Here is a 20,677-nt window from a genome sequence, read left to right as displayed (position 1 = left end):
CATAGATATTTATTCATTTTAAAAATAGCCTTCATTGCTTGCCCTGCAATGGTATTTTGGGCTTCTGTAAAAGAACCACCCGTAGTGAACACTATGCCTAAATTTATTTACAATGTCAATCTTACTGTTATTGTACTTAAACACTAAATTACTTGGTAGTCTGCCACCTTTTTTAAAAATCATAATTTTTGTTTTGGCAGTATTAACTGTTAATTTCCATCTATCACAATAACTAGCAAGACTATCTAAACCTTTTTGCAATTCCTCACTACTGTTGGCAAAAATAACAATATCATCCGCATATAAAATCAAAAATATTTTGAACATATTAACATCTATTCCCTCTAATTCATTCTGAATGAAACTATCCTCCAAATCATTTAAAAACATTGAAAAAAGAAAGGGAGACAAACACTCCCCTTGTCGCACGCCTAGTGTACATTCGTATCATAGTCATTGCTTAACATGTTACAGTATCTAATTCTAGATTTGACAGATGTATACATAGAACGTATTATGTTTAAAATATTACCACGTATGCCAAGTTTAATCATTTTTAGCCATAAGTTATCCCTAACAATATAATCAAAGGCTTTAGTAAAATCAATAAATGCGCAAAACAGTTGTCTCCCGTGGTTAAGCATATGTGTAATTAAACCATGTAATACAAAAATATTGTCAACAGTTCCCATGCCCGGCCTAAATCCAGCTTGCGCTTCCACATAAACACCATATTTTTCAGCCCAGTTCGATAGCCTATTATTCAGTATACGAGTAAATAATTTACCTAACGTGCTGAGTAATGTGACACCTCTGTAATTATTAACATCGTTAATACTACCTTTTTTATGCAGAGGGATAACAAAGCCTTCGGACCAACGCTCAGGAAAATATCCTTGTTGAAACATTTTATTGAACAAATTGGTTAAAGGCGACACCAGCACATGCTTACCATGTATAAAAAATTCATTTAAAAGAAAATCAGGGCCACTACTTTTTCCAGACTTAAATTGTCTTATCGCTTTAAAAATATCGTCTTCGACAAAATTTATATTCAATTCATCGAACATAATGCTGAAATCATTTTTTTCATATCTTTCAATAAAGTACAGAACATCATCATCGGGTGTATAAAACTGACTATTTGGGTTATTGACAGATTTAAAATACTGTTCAAAAGCATCTAATTGTACACTTGACTGTTTAATACCAGCATTCTTTTTTAACATATCCCAATACATTTTTGCATTTTTATATCTTGCTTTTGATAACTTTAATGTTTCTGCTTTATCATATTCAAATTTACACTTTCTAATGCATGATTTATACTGTGACCTGGCATTAACTAAATGTATCCGATTTTCTTCACTTTTATTTGTTCTATACCTATTTAACATTTTATTAAAAGTCGTTTTCTTTTCAAAACATTCTTGGTTAAACCAAGATTTTTCGGAGTGTACTATATTTATACTTCCATTTTGCTTAATATTTCTCTTAAATAGCGGAGAAGCAACTTCATCTAATACTTCGGAAAAACAATTGATACATTCATCTATGTTTTGGGTATTTTCTACAGAGTTTAAATTTTCATTAATACAGTTAATTTTTTGCCCAAAATCATCCGACGATAAACCTTTAACAAATTCGTCTCTTAGATCATTAGACCATACATATTTATAACTCACGTATTCATACTTATGGTCAGTTTCGTATTCAAACGGTTTGTTAAGTTCAAATGAAAATGATACAATACAGTGGTCAGACAATATATTTGGTTCCGACACATCAAAGCTTTTAACAAATTTAAACAATTCTTGTGTTCCTACAACATAATCCACTAAACTACATCCTCTGTGTCCAACAAAAGTATATTGTCCCTTTAAATTGTCATTTCCCGCACGACCGTTTAATATACGTAGTCCAGTTTGTTTACATAAATCTAACAGTAAAGTACCGTTATTATTCAGGCGACCTTTATCTTGAGAATATCTCTTTAAATCCGTATCAACAACATAATCATCAGGTAAAAATTGCATGTGTCTAAAATTATCATCTGTTACAAAATCTGGTTTATCAGAGGTACGTGCGTTCATATCGCCGCACAACAACATATTAAAATTATTTTCGTATTTTGCATCAAGGCTAGTAATAAAATCACTCAATCTATCAAAAATATTAGAATCAATCATCGATTGCCGACTACTATCATCAGGTACAACATAGCACAGACAAACAAATAAATCATTATCAAGTGACAATTTTGAACCCTCAATCTTTATACATATAATGTCATCGTTACTTTTGAAAACTAGTGTATTTTTTGACACATAATTATTTCGTACATATATAATTATACCACCAGACGCTCTTTTACTATGTTTCTTGAATTCAGTTCTGTGTAAGGTAAAGTGTTCAAAATTATTTACGTTTAAATCTGAGGACTCATCCGTCCAAGACTCACAGAACAAAATAATGTCATTGTTTTCAAAGATTTCTCTAACTTCCGGTGAGTTCAATTTATTTGTCCTTTTAGAAGCAATACCCTGTATGTTCAGTAACGCGAACCGTGGCGACACCTTCTCCTGCCCGTTCTAGTGACCTAATTGTTTATCTTGCTGTACTGTAGTATTCATTCTATTAATAGAAACCGGGGAATTCCCGACCTGTCTTCTATAAGGACTAGACGAATTCACACGCCTCTCTGATCTAGAAGCAACACGGATATTTCGTGCACGCCCTCTTTCAGGTGAAACCGGTTTATCCCCATTGTTACCTAAAATGTTTTGTTTTGCAACTGACGGCCCAGTGACCACAGGTCCGTTATCGAGTGTTGTTACAATCGACTGTGTTTCTACAGATTGTGTATCCAGATTAAGGTTTCGATGGAGGCCTTGAGAAACAAAAATCAAACAACACCAAATCATAGAAAGAAAGAGTTGTTTGACATGAAAATTGAACAGCATGTAAAACATGTATATTACTTTACGAAACAAGTGTCAGTATACTGATATAAACATTGAATTCCGGAAAAGGGCTGCCTAAAGGGGCTCCACTTCCGGACAGTTAAACGCCTTTAAAAACTCACCATTTTCAAAGAACTGTTACACATGTTTGTTTTGATGCATTTGCAATAGCGTGCGAGTGGTGAAATTTCACGTAACAAGGTGGAACATAGTTTTCAGCAATTGTTTATCTTTTTTTCTTTACAAATGGCATTCATTTTCAAAAGGAGACAACTTTTTCTCAAAGATTACTTAAAATAATCGGAAAAAGTTGTTTCCCTTTGAAAATGAATGCCATTTGTACTTAAAATAATCGGGAACAGTTGTTTCCCTTTGAAAATGAATGCAATTTGTAAAGAAATAAAGATAAACAATTGCTGAAAACTGTGTTCCACCTTGTTATGCGAAATTTCACCACTCGCACGCTATTGCAAATGCATCAAAACGAACATGTGTAACTGTTCTTTGAAAATGGTGAGTTTTTAAAGGCGTTTAACTGTCCGGAAGTGGAGCCCCTTTAGGCAGCCCTTTTCCGGAATTCAATGTTTATATCAGTATACTGACACTTGTTTCGTAAAGTAATATACATGTTTTACATGCTGTTCAATTTTCATGTCAAACAACTCTTTCTTTCTATGATTTGGTGTTGTTTGATTTTTGTTTCTCAAGGCCTCCATCGAAACCTTAAAATACACAGGGGGCACTTCGACCTGTGTCTGAAAAGAATTATTATCAAAGTGTTGACTGTATCTAGTTTGATCACTAGAACTATGACGAATAACAGTGGGTGTTGCCGTAGTTTCTAACGATTTTTAACGTTTCTTGAATTCCATTGCTGTTGTTTATTTCTGAGTCACTGTAACCAAATCATAATGCGGTTTAAACTTTAAAAGCCCAAGCACAATACTCCCAAATTCATCACCCTTTTTCGCGCGTAAAACGAATTTGTTTTTTCTAAACTATAGTGTATATCTATAAGATATTTTAATGCTGAAAACAGAACAATACATACATTTCAAAATTCTCGTGCATGTCAATGTGAAAGATAGATGTTAAAGTGTTCAGTTATAAATTGAACACCTCTTATACTTACACATGAAGCAAAAGTAATCTACGCATAAATGCATAGATTGGTTACTTGACTTCGCGTTAATTTCTTCTATTTAAAGATAGATTTGAATTCTTTATTACGATTTGAACTGTATAAAGAATGCAAATCTGCTTTTAAATAGAAAAAGTCAACACAGTCTATTTAAAAGAACTGAAACCATTGGCTTACCCTTGTATGATCGCAAGAGCCAAGTAATACAGTCTGAACGCTTGGTTTTGCTGTATCTCTTTGATATTCAGCAGGTATAAATGTTTTTATTCGATACCCCATACCTCTATTTCGATAAAAATGTTTTGACACCATATATCCTACACTCTGTCTGTGCGTCTTTAAACCAAATTGAATCAATTTGAACTGTATATCTCACTACCTATTTTAGAGTTTTGCAGTCGTAAACTGCCCATGATATGTATATGTATTTGATCCAATTGCTTTGAATTTTGACTTTTTTAAAGGTTTTTTTTTTTGTTAGTTTGTTTTTGTGTGGAAATGAGGTGGGAGCTATCTACATAATGTGGACTGATTTTGCCCTATCAGTCTTTCTCTTCGTCCCGTGCGAAAGAATCAAAGAAAACGACTTTGAAACTACTGAAGAGATTTGTACGTAACTTGACATGTAATCATCGGACGCCTATGTGCGTAACATTTTTCAATTTAGACTTTTAGTCAAAACAGCTCGATTCGGCGAGTAAGTTTGCTGTTAATTCATTGACAACGGATAAATCTGAAAATGACACATTTTACAAAGTACCTGCATATGTCTCTATAGTTTATCACTGTTGCTTGCACTTTTGAAGATAGCCTTTCGTTCATGAGGACTCTCGTACAGCAAGCGCAGCCACACAGGGCGCGAAATCATCCTCTACTAGTACAGACACAGAGCGATCTGACCAGAGGGACAGAGTGAGATAAATCCCCCAGAACAGATAGAGAGAAATCCTTTTTAGATACAGTCCGTCAGGCTAACTTAGCCTAGCTCTTTGCGAATAGACAGCCTGGTTTTTAACGTTTTTAGCACCGATACACGCGAAGCCGTCTTTCTTGGGAAGAACCAGTACAGGCCTCTAAGTTAAGTGGGAGACATCTCAGAAATTTCTAGTGCCTGGACCGGGATTCGAACCCCGGACCTCTGGATTGACAGTCGAGCGTGTTACCACTATACCACCGGTCCACCTATAATGATGTATGTATGGGTGCAATATGTCAGGCAGACCTAATATTATTTCACATACCGCACTGTTGAACCGTAATTTTCGTACAAACGAATTCGTCACACGTGTGAAAATTTCGTACAAATTTCTCACATATTGCGTGACAAATACGTACGAATATGTCACAAGTAAGTATTGTGAAATTTTCGAGTCCCATTTTTTAACCACCTCTTAGTACTAACGAAATTTTCACAAATATGTCATACATGTGTGCGGAATTCGTACGAATTTTTCACATATATGGCGAATTCGTGTGTAAAAATTACGGTTCAACAGAGGGTCTGTGTGAAGTTAGCAGAATAGCAGAACAACTCCAGCAGAATAGCAGAATAACTCCAGCAGAATAGCAGAACGACAAATTTCAAGGGCATATTTGGGGGGGAGAGATGTCAAGTTCAAAAGTGAACATCTAAGCAAGAAAATATTTTCGCGGGGCGGGGGGGGGGCGGGGGGGGAGGGGGTGGAGGGGGAGGGGGCAAGGTTATTTTGGGGGTGGTGGGTGGGGGTCAAATTTAGCAGAATAACAGAAAAACTCCAGCAGAATAGCAGAACAAATCCTGGACCAGCAGAATAGCAGAACAACTCCAGCAGAATGGCAGAACGACACATTTCAAGGGCATATTTGGAGGGGGGGGGAGGGCAAGGTCAAAAGTGAACATCTTGGCAAGTTGTTATGCTATTCTGCTAGAGTTATTCTGCAAAGCACTGAAGTTGGCCGATACTGAACGCTGGCTAGATTTTCAAGAGAACAAGTTATATTACCACAAAACAAGGCAAACTTAAGCTATTGACCAATTGACCAGCAACCATTTTTTCATTTGCAGAAAAAAAACAAGAAACAAAAAAATCATGAAAAATAGAATGCCAGTGCCGAGATTTGAACGCCAGACCAACGGTACCATCAATACACTTTACATTTAAGAAAATGTCCAAAAGTGCACTGTGACCTTGACGTTCAATGTATATGTACAGTTTTTGAATACGACACATCGTGATGTTATGATGAATATTTATGCTTAAGTCATTTTAAAATCCCAAAACAGGCCGATCACCATACTTACGTAGTGAAAATCAACAAAAATCAAAAGTGCACTCTGACCATTTCCGTTGACTACGGACCTAGGTCTTACACGCGACACGTTTTCATGTTAGACCTGCCGTCCATTAGGTCCCAGAAGGGTTCCCGAAAGCAGAATTCGCAAAATTCGGATGTTTCGGCATGTCTTCTGGAACCCTTTCGTGTCCTTCTGGAAACCGTTCTGGCACTTCGGGGCCAAGTCAGTATCGAAAAAACTTCGGCCTCCAAATTTTAAAAGTTTCAAATTTGGACGCCGAATGTTTTATTCGGGACGACTTCGGGATCTTCGGCAAACCATTGACAGTCATTCGAGATGTTCGAAAACCCGTCGCCATTTACTCGGCATCTTCGGAAAACCTTCTGCAAGGCTTCGTATTCTTTTTAGCCATCCCGAGCAGTTTTTTTTTTGAGGTATGGGTAGGTGACTTACCTTACTGGTTTTGCTCAAGGGAGAACAGTTTAAGACAGAGTGAAGATACAGGGGATCCGGGCACCAGGCCCTAGATCGTCTTCGAATAGACTCCCTTGGATCCTTAACGTGCCGGACGTATAGTACCGATACACAGGGGCTTTCTTTCCTGGGAAAGACCAGCATTTAGCCACAACATGTGACGTCGTCAGCCCCTGGTAGGGCTCGAAGCCGGGACCCTTAGATCCCAAGTCGTGCGCTCTATCACTGAGCTATCATAACAAGATCATGAAGTAATTGACCGGACACGAAATGCGACGGACAGAAGTATCAGTGTCAAAGGATTATCAAGATATAGATATTGAGTACTGAAGAATATGACATTTTACCCACTGTGACCTTGACCATTGATCCAATAACCCTACATTCTGCATGGGTCATCTACTCAATATGTTCTGTCATCCTGTGAAAAATGAGGCTCTATCAAGCATAGCAAAAACAATATGCCCCCACCCTGATCTGTCTAAGTGGCGTAAAATGTTGTTTAGACTGTGTGAAATTTTCGTAAGGACAATATCTTTACATATGTTTTTCTACTTTTTTGACTTGTGAAGTATACGTTTCTGCTTTGAGGGGGTATAGGTACAGAACTAATTTTTCACAAATGTGGTACGTATTCGTACGTATTTGTCACACAATGTGTGAGGAATTCAAACGAATTTTTCAAATATGTGACAAATTCGTATGTGTGAAAATTACGGTTCAACACCGTACATTCTAACAGTGCAAAATAAAACATGACCCACATCGATAAATATTGTTATCAGATTTTAATGTCGTCTTATCTTTGTTGAAGTTTGTCGTACACTGACAGCGATTACAGATAATTCTTGTGATACATGCGTGTCTGAAGGACGGATGTGATCATGAAGATTTTATTTGCGGCCATTTTTGCAATTCTTTTGTCACTCGCCATTGCTAGTGATTCTACAAACGTTGAAAAAAGAAATGATTTGAACGATGTAGGTACTCTACTAAATCATCACCAAACCATGGAGGTAGTTGTTCAGCAACTTCTTCGACGTGTTAAACAATTGGAAACTCGGAACGAGGCTCAACAACAAACAATTCAGAACAATCTAGTTCGTATCGAGCATTTGGAGTCACGGGACAACGACCAACAAAAGCTTATTCTGAACCTCCGCAGTGAGCTTGTTGTACAAAGGCAGCGTACAGGCTCCCTGGAACGATTCATAGGAAAAATCAGCAAAGTTGCTTGTCAACCTGCAGAAAAGAAAAAAGGAGTTAGCCAAACAGGGATTCAGCCTGGCAAAATTCTACCCGCACAGACAGCGTATGTAGAAGAAAATAGCCCGGATGATCAGAAAGTCTCGGGATATGGTACGTAAGCATATAGTCGGATGATCATAAAAATATAAAATTGTTTGAAACGGTGTGCAAGAAAGAGGATCAAAACGTCTAAGGCAAGTAAGGAAAACGATCGGATGTTCACTCATATGATCTCACGATAGTGTAGGTATTTAAGAAAGACTATTGATACGATGTATAAGAAATTAGCCCAGATGGTGTGCATCATCTTTCAGAGTAGTTATTAAGGCCTTAAGGTATAGTAGAGTAGAGTATGAAAGAAAGTCTATTGATGCGGTGTATAAGAAACAAATACAGATGGTTATCAAGTTTCAAGACGAGGTAAGTGAGAAAGTAGTCCGGAAGAAAATAAGTCTGGTGTGAGGTATTCTTTTTGAAAGTATGTAGTTCGGACGATTATCAAATAGTCCGTCTCTAGTTCATTACACATCTGACTTGTCACACAATTACAGCAGCTTATCGGACTTTTTTATGTACTCAGTAATTTAAATAACCTCACCAATGTACTCAGTAATTTAAATAACCTCACCAATGTACTCAGTAATTTAAATAACCTCCCTCTCACCAAGTTCGCTTTACAAAGGTTAATGACCGGTCCATGGCGATGCTAGATTCTTCTCTTACCCTTTTTATACCCTCCTCCTAATATATATCACTCCCTCTACCCACATCTTCAATTTTTATCTGGTTTTAAAATGTTAATCAGATGGATATTTGAAGCACGTCGTTTGTTTTATCTTTCCATTACAATTTCTATTTGTGGGCGGCCTATTTCTCGATATTTGGTCTGGTGGTGTGCTCAGTGCTTCCAGGTAGTCTACTCTTACTGTAGATTTGTGTATTATTCATAGAGCCTATCATTCGTGTTACGTGTCTTGAAATATTTACTTTTTCAAACAAAATTTATATTTCAGACATGTACAAGACACCATCAAGAATTCGGAGAGCAGATAATGAGGAAACTATCGCTTTCTTTGCCACATTAACCAACCATCTTGAACACGCCGGGGTCCAGCAGACATTTGTTTTCGACCGCATAGTAACTAATCTCGGACATGGCTACAATAACCACAGCGGTAACTTCATCGCCCCAGTGTCAGGAACTTATGTTTTTTCGGCGACGCTGATCTCCCTGTACCACCAAAGCTCGCATTCACAGTTCACAAAGAACGGACAAGCTGTGAGCTACATGTACGTCAGTGGTGCAGAAGCCGGATACGACACTACCAGCCAGACGATAGTGGTCCAACTGCATAAAGGAGATGACGTATGCATCCACAATATTGATGCCGATAAATCGTACCATGGTGCACATTACAGTACCTTTTCTGGGTTTCTACTACAACAAGACTTCACAGAGCAGGTTGTTGTTGGAAAGAAATAAACTGCTAAATTATTTGGTTTATGATGTATGCTCCTTAACCAACGTTCTGCTTTGACAAATAAATGATCGACTACTAGTATGTATTTAGAATTCTTTATTTAAAACGGACCATATGTTAACTGACTGTTAATCAGTTGTATCCCTCATTTCATGCCAAATTTAAGTCATCTGGTGTAACTTTGGGCCTTGCTCATTGTGCAGTTTTTTCTTAATATGACCGTTATTTTTCCCGATGATCCGATAATGTTGATTTTCCACATTCGTCTACAGCTAGATCGTTATCTTTTCAGCAGAAAACCACATTTTATCTTATCACAACTTAGTTACAAGTAGAATGTCACTATCTATTTTTACGATTTTATGGAGTAAAAACTAGTTAACTGTTCTTTAACCCCAACCCCGACCCCCATAACACCATGTTAAGTAAATTATTTATAGATAGAATATGTCGAGTTCATAAATGGGGGAAATATACTAGATGCCCATGGGCAACATGTCGAGCCCGCCAGCTGTCAAAAGGACTGGGAGTTGCACATGACACTCCTTGTCTCATTGAGGCAAACATTTATGCCAAATAAAAAAGAGATTGCTAAAAGTTACAATATAAGTTATTTAAAGTAACATCAAAGGGACGTAAATCTTAAAAAAAATTCTAAGTCCACACAAAAATCCTAACCAGTAGAAATAGGTCAAAATACACCTGAAAATTGGACGTAACATGCATGAAACATAACACAGAAAAGTGGTCCCGATTTTTCCCTACGACCAGTAATGAAAAAGTTACGAATATATGCTATTTATAGTAACAACAAAGAGAAGTAATTCTAGGATCTTGTGCAAGACACTCCGTCTCATGATGATGAACAATTTGCCAAGTTACATCAAAATCCCTGTATGCATAAAAAAGAAATGCCCCAGACAAAGTCATTCTTGTATCTGACTTTTGACCTTTAAGTGTGACCTTGACCTTAGACCTAGGGACCTGGTTCTTGCGCATGACATTCCGTCTCATGTGGTGAACATTTGTGTTAAGTTACATCAAAATCCCTCTATGCATGACGAAGAAATGCTCCGGACAAAGTCATTTTGAATTTGACCTTTGACCTGTAAGTGTGACCTTGACCTTTGAGATAGGAACCTGGGGTTTGCGCACGACACTCTGTCTCACTGAGATTAACATTCATGCCAAATATAAACAAGATTATTACATGCATGTCAAAGTTATTGTCCGGACAAACAAATCCGGACGGACGCACGCACGGACGCACGCACATACACCGAACAGCCATTTGGACAACTATGTCTTCGCTTCCGCAAGCGGGCTCGACAAAAAATGATAATGTCACCTGGCCGACAGGGAACAGCGTGATTAAAGGAATTTATGTTCTCTTGAGAAATAAATCTATGTTATTTTTCAGTAGGTACGCAAGAGCTATAGTTTCGGCTTCTGTTACTCTAATCCAGTCCATATAATATAACGTGCCTCGAATAATCAATTTCACGCACGACCGGTTCACGGGTGTGGTCATTTTGATCAATTTTATATTTCAAACCGGTTCATTCCTTCACAAATTATTAAGCAGGCAAGTCGACACTTCGTGTATAAAAATACCCAACCTCCTCACCCTAACATTTTTTGAAAAAAAAATTCTGCTGCCGTGTTATATTTTTCAGTGCCAGTATGCCAGGTCATGCCACATACTGCCACGCCGGTATACAGTGCCTTTTATGGATAAAGACAATTATTCCTTCCAAGAAGTCAAAAGTTCGCCACCAAGTATATGAAGGCTTCATTATGGATTGTTTTAGATATTGCTCATGCATATAAAAGTGTTTCATCTACGAAATTCAGCGGTTTTTCAGTTTATTTAAGTATTTATCTTATTATTTAATTTGTCTAAATATTACGACCTGTATCATGTCCAATTTTCATTTAATACCAGAAAAACGAATGTTATAGATCAAGGAAGTCGGGGGTGGAGACACCTTTCTGTTTGCAGCATTTGGATATCACTACCTCCCCCCTCCCCCTCCAAATTAAAATAAATAACTAAAAGATGAGGGTAAAAAAGATATATAAATAGGAGTTGGGAGTTAGGCAGCCGGCTCGCAGTTTCCCGACTTCCCTTTGAAATAATCCTGTTAACAAAATGAAATAGATTCGGCGAAAATTAAGGTTGTGTAACAAAAGAAACTTTGTTTTTATTCAGTAAAGAAAATATTTTATTTTGTAGAATATGATAATTATATTGTATCAAGTAAACACGAGGGCAGCAGCGGACTTGTTTATTTTGCTGCAAAATATCATCTTCTTAAGAGCTAAAAATATCATTTTAAAGACTTAAGTTTTAATTGTAAGTCGTGACTTTTGTTCCCATCGTGGCTGATATATTGCTGCATAAACATGTCAAAAATATAGTATCTATTTGGCAGTTTTATTCTAATTATATATTCTCTTGCACTGGATTCATATTTTTGTTTCCTTTAAGTCCATTATGATGATGTTGAGAATTCGTTGAGCATCTTGGCCTCGGATTTTTGGCAGCTGGATTTGCTAGCACAGTTTGCAATTTTGCATTCTCCTTCCATTGTCTAGTACATGTGTGCTTATCATAAATTTAGAGCTTCAGCATCATAGCGTTGCCTAATTTGTTTCTATGCAATTTGGCTAGAAATCTATCATTTCATGCTTCATTTCATGATACTTCTATCTCATACAATATGCCATGCTATTTCATTAATTTTCTGTAATGATATTAAAATAAAAGTCACGGTCTTATCCCATTCAATCAGCATTTGTTATTTATTGTCAATAGTCAGAAGCGACAGGCTGCTCTTACTGATATATGGTTAAAATCTTGGTCAGTTCTCGTCATGGTTAAAACAACATGTCTCTCAGAGTGCGGGCGAGTCTGTCGCTTCTTACATTCATGTCCTACTGATAAAATAAATACATGTAACAAATCCATGACAGATCTAAAACCAGGGAACCGCCATTGTCCAAATGATCTCTTTTTGTAGGCACATATTTTGGTATCAAATGGAAATCTGATAGCGAAGCCAGCGAAAAATTGATTTTCATACTTTCAAAATGATAAGAATAGCTTTGTTGAAATTTATTACACTTAAATATTCCGTCAGTCTCCTTAGGTTTTATTTTTATTGCAATTACATTTTTTACGTCTCAAAAATGTGTAAGGCGAATGGGGTTATGCCTAGCTACTCCACTGTGCTTGCTGTCTTTTAGACCCACAATGACCTATTTTGATAAATATAGTTTAGTTTCATGTTGCCTTATCTAATATACGCTGACCGTGACCAAAGATATTTCTTACGACAAGGATCGACTCGGAAGAATAACTGTGATCATAAAGTTTTTATTTGCGGTCGTTATTGCAATCCTTTTGCCACCGTTCGTTGTTAGCGATTCTACAAACGCTGACACAAGAAATGACCTGAACGAGGTAGGTGCTCTACTAAATCATCTCCAAACTATGGAGGTAGTCGTTAAGCAATTTCTTCGACGTGTTGAACAGTTAGAAACCCGGAACGAGGCTCAAGAGCAAACGATTAAAAACCATCTAGTTCGTATCGAGCATTTAGGGTCGTGGGACAAAGACCAACAGCAGCTTATTCTAAACCTCCGCCGTGAGTTGGTTGTACAACGGCAGCGTACAGACTCCCTTGAACGGTTCATTGAACAAATCAGCAAAGTTGCTTGTCAACCTGAAGGTACGAAAAAAGGAGTTAGTCAAACAGGGATACAACCTGCCAGACGTCTACCAGCCCAGACGACGAGTGTCGCTTTTAACAAGACATATGTAGAAGAAAATAGCCCGGAAGATCATAAAGTCCCGGGAAATGGTATGTAAAACATCTGTTGATCATAAGATTTCTCGAAATGGTTTGTAAGAGAGTTGTCCGGAGGATCAAAAATGTATGCGGATAAGGCAAGTAAGAAATACGACTGGCATTGTTTTAGGATACGGTTTATAAGAAATTATTCCGCGGGTAAGGCGTATTTTCTTCGAATCGATATAACATTATGGTGAGAATATTTCGCTATCCTATCATTATATAATATGCTTTATGTTTGCCTCATCCTGTACATTAGCAAAGCAAACAACTAATATTTTCTAGGATATCAACCTCCCTTCTTTCATATGGAGATGTTGGCAGTCACTTACGAAGAACAGGATTGTACCAGTGAGATGAGTTACAAATTGTAAAATAGTTTGCAGTTTGCAATTCAAATTACCCCAAAACATGCAATATTCTGAGAAACTGGATCACGGTTCAATATGTATCATGAATTACACTATAAAAAGTCAGTGTGTAGTGCGAATCGCAAAGTACAAAATATTTGGCAGTTTGCAGTTCAAATTAGAAAAGGTTAAATTAACTGGATTGTTCAATTTCAAAGCCTGAAATGCCTAAAATCCCATAAATATTTTGGAATTTATTCATAAATGGAATCGTACCTAGAATGATAAAATTCAGTTTGTAATTAGAATCGCAAAGTGCATATTTCAATTCATACCGCAAACCAAAAAGCAGTTTGCGGTTTGCATATTCGCATTGCGAATCCCAAACTGCAAACCAAATAAACGCCTATAACTTATGGTAGCCGAATTCTGCCATTTCGTTCTGGTGTGTTGGCGCGTTGGCACGTTTGGAGAGTGACTATGCGCCAAAACGACAAACCAGCTCGCCGTTACGACAAAACCCGTAGTTTGTCGACAATACGCCAGTACAACCAATAGTGCGCCAATATGACGAATACATAACGAAAGAACTACAAAACAGTTTTGATATGTTTGCTTTGAAGGGCGAAAACACACCAAAAGTTCAAACACGACAAAATAAAAGGCATTTGCCGCTACTTTGTCGCGTTGGTGTGTTAGCGTATCGGCGTGTTGGTGCATTTAAAGGGCGCCTTCATTCCAGAAAGTTTACTCAGCGCGCAAGTAAAACAAATATCTTATATTTGTCGTATTGGAGTGCTTATTGTGCGTTTGAAGGGCATCAACACGCCAAAAATGACAAATGAGCGCGCCGACACGGCAAATCTGGTGATTTATTATATATTTGTATAAAATCAGTAAAAATGAACGACTTGTGTTTCATAATTAAATACAGCCAAAAAATCGTATTGTAATGTAAATCCTGTATCATGCATGTTGTCGACCTACTTTCGATAATTAATATTCATGACCTGACGCAGTTCTATAAATAGTGCTCACCAGAAAAAGCAACATTATATTCTACTTTAACATCGATAAATCTCATGAGTTTCGCCAGACCGGATCACATTGCGCGCCCCGTCTGATCCGACTTAGCAAAATACACTCGAGCCGAATATATACTATTATAACAACCCTATCATATTGTTCTAAAAAGTATGTAATCAAGAAGATTTTCAAAATACGTTGCCTCTAATCCATTATATATCTGACCAATCTCAGTGTTACAACATCTTATCAGTTTCGATTACCCACACCTCTAGATTTTTAATCTCGTTTTCAAATGATAAAAAATATCTTGTCTTGAAGCAAGCTGTCTGTAATGTCTTTCCAATACTATTTCCGTTTGTTCAAGGCCTGATTTGCTATGTTTGGCACTGGATGTGTATACTACGTGTAATGCTTTCAGGGAGTCTACACTTACTATATATTTTTATAGAGCCTGACATTACGTGTCTTGAAATATTTGACCATACATTTTTGTAATTTCGAGAGAACTCTCCAATGGACGACTGAATTTATATTTCAGGCATACACAAGACACAAGCAAGCATTCGGACAACAGATAAGGAGGAAACAATCGCTTTCTTTGCCATATTAAACAAAAATCTTATAAACGTTACGGCCCATCAGACGTTCATCTTCGACCACGTAGTGACTAACCTCGGACATGGCTACAGTAACCGCATTTCGTCGCCCCAGTGTCGGGAACGTACGTGTTTTCGGCGACGTTGATGTCCCTGTACCACCAATACTCGCATTCACAGTTCACAAAGAACGGCCAGCCTGTCAACTACATGTACGTAAGTGGTGGAGAGGCCCCTAGTTACGATACCACTAGTCAGACAATAGTGGTACAACTTCAGAAGGGAGATGACATATGTATCCGCAATATTAATGCTGACAAGTCATACCATGGCACACACTACAGCACCTTTTCTGGTTTCCTGCTGCAACAAAACGTTTCAGTGCCAGCTGTCGCTGGAAGGGAGATAAACTGTCAATGAAACTGGTTTATGATGTACATAGCTAGGAAATAAATCTTGAACTTTAGGTCTTATCTGGACGAGCCGGACAAAGGCACCAGGCTTTCCAAAACTGAATTTAAGCATTGGCGTAGGAACGATCTCAAAAGGGGCCCAGTGGTGGGCCAGACAGCTAAACCTACCCATATTTCCTTGAAATTATTTGGATAACCAAAGAAAAAATTAAAAAGAATGGTAATAAAAACTTGATTGACAATAGACATCACATCAAATCTTTATCAGTATGTCTAAATGCTCTGTCAGATTGGCATGTTTTCCTTTATCTAAAGTTTCTTTTTGTCAAATGTTTGGGAGGGAGTGGGCAAACGATATGCTGCCCCCCTCCCATATCAAATATATCCTCGCCCCTGCTCATACGCCTATGATACGCATTACAGGTAAGGTAAAAGTACTGCCTACAACAATTTCAAAATGGCTGCCATTCAATATTCAAATACAACATGTCTTCTTCAAAGGGGCAATGTAAACGCCATATTTATTGTACAAAATTCTCAAAATTAAACATCAAGCTCCGTTTAAATTCATTCATATGAAGGAATGCTTTTTTATAAACTGCTACAATTTATAGCTTTTCAAGATGGCCGCGTCACAAGAAATCTGAACCAGAAAAGCATATTTCAAATGAGTCACTTTGGAGAGACATGTGTTCTATGTATATATCTTTTTACATATATTGTTGTAGCGCATGAATGTGACTAAAATCTGAGAGCAAAATTTCAACCAGAGTTGGAAGAACTCCAGAAAAAGTGTTATTTACAATACATATGGTTAAAAGTGATAAAAACGACTTTGGTGTATAGATGCTGTGGAGAATTTCAGACACGAGCTGTCACCTCGAACGGGTGATATTATTCCTTGCTACAATAGCTGCGGGGATAAATGAAAAGTCATCACACTTATCCTGGTGTTGATTTGACGGAGTTTGATGACTGTAGAAATCAAGGTTTTTTTTCTATTTCTGTCTACGGAGCATATAGGAGACACTACCATGTAGACTCTGGAATTGTCTCTCTCTGAACTTGTTAAACCTAAATTCAATTAAAGATCAAATGTTTTGTATACCTTTGGTATCTTGACGTCATGTGGACAACTCCTTAGGTTCTGTCATAAGAATCCAACTGATCCAGTCCCTCCCTCGCTCATTTGGCCTCGTCATCACATATCTTTTCTAAAATGCACGACAAGGCATTTGACGCCATGGAAAACCTCTAAATTGTACCCATGTAGGTAGTAGTTAGCCTCAACAGGGTATCTCATTCGCGTAATTCTGTGCTTTTTTAGCATGAAATGCGATTCGCGATTCTTTTAATCCATTTTCAGGTGTCAAATTTGATTGCATCGGTAAGGGTATTGATGGTTTGTATATGAGGCAGTGGTCGTCAAAGAACCTCAATGGTAAGGTCACAATGTCTTGGGTCGTCGGTATGAGAGCTATGAAGGGAAGACGGCCTGTGACTGCTCTTTTCGGGTGACATTGACCTCTGTTGATGTTGAATTCTCAACCAGTACTAAGTCTTGTTGCTTCCAGTTGCATAGGAAGCTCTCTATCTAGCGCAGAAAGAGCCATTGATTCATCACAAATGGACAAAGTCTAAAGAACTGAAACCTGGTTGTTTGCATTCAGACAGTCCTCTTGTCAAGGTTTGAACGGTGGTAATGAGATGTGTTGTTAGTCTATAACAGTGCCTGTTTAGAGATTCAGTCGAGATGTTCTGTTTCTCAAAGTGTCCAAGATAAGAGAGTGGAGGTTATGTTCCCTCAGTAGCATATGAAAGTTAGCGAGATAAGTCTATAGTTGGCTGTTGTGCTTCTCCGGATTATATCTTCGATACAGTTGTCTTTACCAGTTTTGAATGAACAGTCTGTGTTGACTTTGTCAATGCTTGTAGTGATTGTCACATTAAGGGTAATACTTCTAACCGCCTCGGTAGCCTAGTGGTACAGCGTCCGCTTCGAGTGCGGGAGGTCGTGGGTTCGATCTCCGGCCGCGTCATACCAAACACGTAAAAATGGTACTAGTAGCTTCCTCGCTTGGCGCTCAGAATTAAGAGGGTAGTGCTAGGATTGGTCAGCCCGGTGTCAGTATAGGGTAACTGGGTGGGGTATCATGTCACGTGTCTACGGCGTGATATTCCAGTGAGGCAGCACTATAAAGTTGGGCATTGTGCTCACTGCTACAAGTAGACACCGTCGTTTATATGACTGAAAAATTGTTGAAAAAGACGTTAAACCCGAACACACACACAATACTTCTAAATACATCGTATTGAATAATCAAATATTGCATATAAAATAGCAGATGCTTTTCTTCTTTATTAAACTCATTTTATATAGTTAAAACCTAACGATTAACGAATATATAGATTCAGTGTAAGACTGAATTATCTTTTACGAGTGAACACCAGATGCATTATTTTCACGAGTGGTATCGCCAGGAGTGAAAGATATTTTGATCTTATATGTAAAACAAACATTTCATGTTTTGACTAAATTTAGCCATCTCAGATACATTTCACTGTAATAGTTCGGTAATTTACTGGAAAAGAAAATGTAATAAAATGTCATCTTATTAATATTATGGCGGCCATTTTTAAATAAGTTCAATGCAGTAACATAATTTCCTATTACCATGTTACCCTTTCTAGCTCTGATTTACTAATTTATGCAGTTGGTATATTTATAGGGGTATTTAGCATTGACAATGCATGTACTTTGGAAGACTTTAATGAATAGTATAAACTTGCGAAAAACATGAAAATCGGACAATGTACATACATAACTAAATATTTTTGATTTAATGAATTGGCAGCAATTTAGGACACAATGACGGCATTGTCCTTCCCTTAAATAGGAATTTCTAATTATGGTATTTATAGCTAAATTGTGTTAAATACAATTAAACATGGAATTTAAATTTAAGGTATACATTTTCACACACAAACTAAGGTTCATATCATACCATGGCCCACAAAATTGTTATTCACTGATTTATCAAATATGGTAATGCCCATATAAAGAAAGAATGATCATGTCACTGTGCCCAAAATGGCTGCTGTTTCATATCTGTCTATCTATTTATACTGCAGCGCGCTCCTCTCTGAGAGTATTATGTGCAGCTGCGCGCCTGTACAAGAAGTTAAAAGTAGATTGGATAGAAGGATAAAAGTAATACACGGTGTGTATTGCAGTATAAATACAGTTGATAGTGTTAAAAACAAGAAGGATTTACAGATAAAAGCAGTTTAAAAACAGGTCTATCATGTTAAGCATTGTGTACAAGTTTGGTCACACCCTGTTTAAACTGATTCAGGGTGGGGGCTTGCACAAGTTGTACTGGAAGGGCATTCCAAAGTACTATGGTGGCTGGGAAGAAAGAGTACTTATAGTAATTACAGGGAGTGAGGATCTGAGTATAGGAGTGGGGATGCATATGTCTTGTTAGACGGGATGGGGGGGCTGACATAGTGGGGGGAGTGGCACAGCAACCAAACCATGACATAGATGATATTCAAAGTTCTATATCTTTTTTGTTTATAGTCTAATTTTGACACTTTTCACGTCAGTATTAACACCTAGTTCTCTCTAGTAAGAACTGTTGCTAAATGTTGCATATTCCCTTTTTTAAATCAAAAAGCATACATGCAAGTATCATTCATGTTGATGTTAAGCAACATTCTGATACATCTTTCGGTTCTTCTGATGACAGCGATTGATAGAAGTGCTTTAATAGCATACTGATAACACATGCCCTTGCCATCGCCTTTTGTCATTTTTACCGATTTATTGTAGAGCTGAAGTACACACATTACCATGTAAAGCTATATATTCTGAATTTTTCGCCACCATTTTTTGAGATATGAAAAAGGAGCAACATAGTATTATATTTTCCGTAGACGCCACAAAAGCATACATACAAGACCTGGATGTAAGAACGAAATCTTTTCACAGTTGAAGTATGTGAGTACACACTTCTAAGAAATAAAAAATATGATCGGTAAATGGTATCCAAGCTTCATTTGATGTGAATGATATCAATACAAATGTATTCCAAAATGACGAATAACACGAAAGATTGTACTCTGAACGTTCAACAGGGAATATGTATTTATAGTTTAAACTTCTTAGAGTATACATATGCCGCCTTGTTTTGGTAAATTAAGCAAAATTTAAAGACTTGAAATGTATACTGAGACTTGAGATGACCCTTTTAAACTGCTTATTGAGGAGTTTGGCTTTTTTCGGGATTAGTACATGTACGTGAAAAACGGCGAGACTCTAACTTTCAGACTTATTGTGCTTGATCTTCTTCTTCTTCTTCGTACGCAACTACACTGTCAGACCAGTAGCCTCGATGAAACTTGTGGTTTGCCGCAGATACTCAATGTCTCCATATAGTTTCTGGTGGATTGATGAATCTATCGACCAAGTCGCAGATCGCTCCTGGTCATGCCTTTTACATTTCTGAAGTATATGCTCCGTAGTCTTATCTTCCTCGCCACATGGACAGGTTGGTGATGGTGCCAGTCTGTATTTCTTGTACATGTGAGCATTGAGCTTGTTGTACCCTGAGCGAAGCCTGAGCAGCATCACTTGTTCAGACCGATCAAAGAGATGAAAAGCATCTTCCTCTATCCTTGGTCTCGTTAGTGCCTTGATGATGGTGACTTTCTCCTTGTAGCGCACAGGTGTTGTTGGTTGTTCTGACTGAGCTCCTAGCTTAGCCAGTTGGTCTGCCTCTTCATTGCCTGCAAGTTCACAATGGGATGGAAAGTGCTACTTTGCAGGTTATACTCAGGCTCTGCAT

General features: G+C 37.6%; 2 protein-coding genes and 1 pseudogene across 2 annotated transcripts in view; 2 read left to right on the top strand and 1 right to left on the bottom strand.

Moving 5' to 3' along the window:
• LOC123552342 (uncharacterized) overlaps positions 1 to 20,677 on the bottom strand; it is a 469,144-nt gene that overhangs the window by 192,111 nt on the left and 256,356 nt on the right. The gene's annotated exons all lie outside the window — the stretch shown is intronic.
• Positions 7,686 to 9,660, top strand: LOC123553043 (complement C1q-like protein 2). The gene is made up of 2 exons (XM_045342796.2): positions 7,686 to 8,212; positions 9,115 to 9,660. Exons 1-2 carry the CDS (start codon positions 7,738 to 7,740, stop codon positions 9,582 to 9,584), a joined length of 945 nt encoding a protein of 314 aa, XP_045198731.2. The 5' UTR covers positions 7,686 to 7,737; the 3' UTR covers positions 9,585 to 9,660.
• Positions 12,953 to 15,855, top strand: LOC123553042 (C1q-related factor-like; annotated as a pseudogene).

This window comes from Mercenaria mercenaria, chromosome 4 (genome assembly GCF_021730395.1).
Source record: "Mercenaria mercenaria strain notata chromosome 4, MADL_Memer_1, whole genome shotgun sequence".
Classification (NCBI taxonomy): Eukaryota; Metazoa; Mollusca; class Bivalvia; order Venerida; family Veneridae; genus Mercenaria; species Mercenaria mercenaria.
The sequence above is the reverse complement of the archived record's forward strand: the minus strand, read 5'-3'. Positions and strand labels throughout refer to the sequence as shown.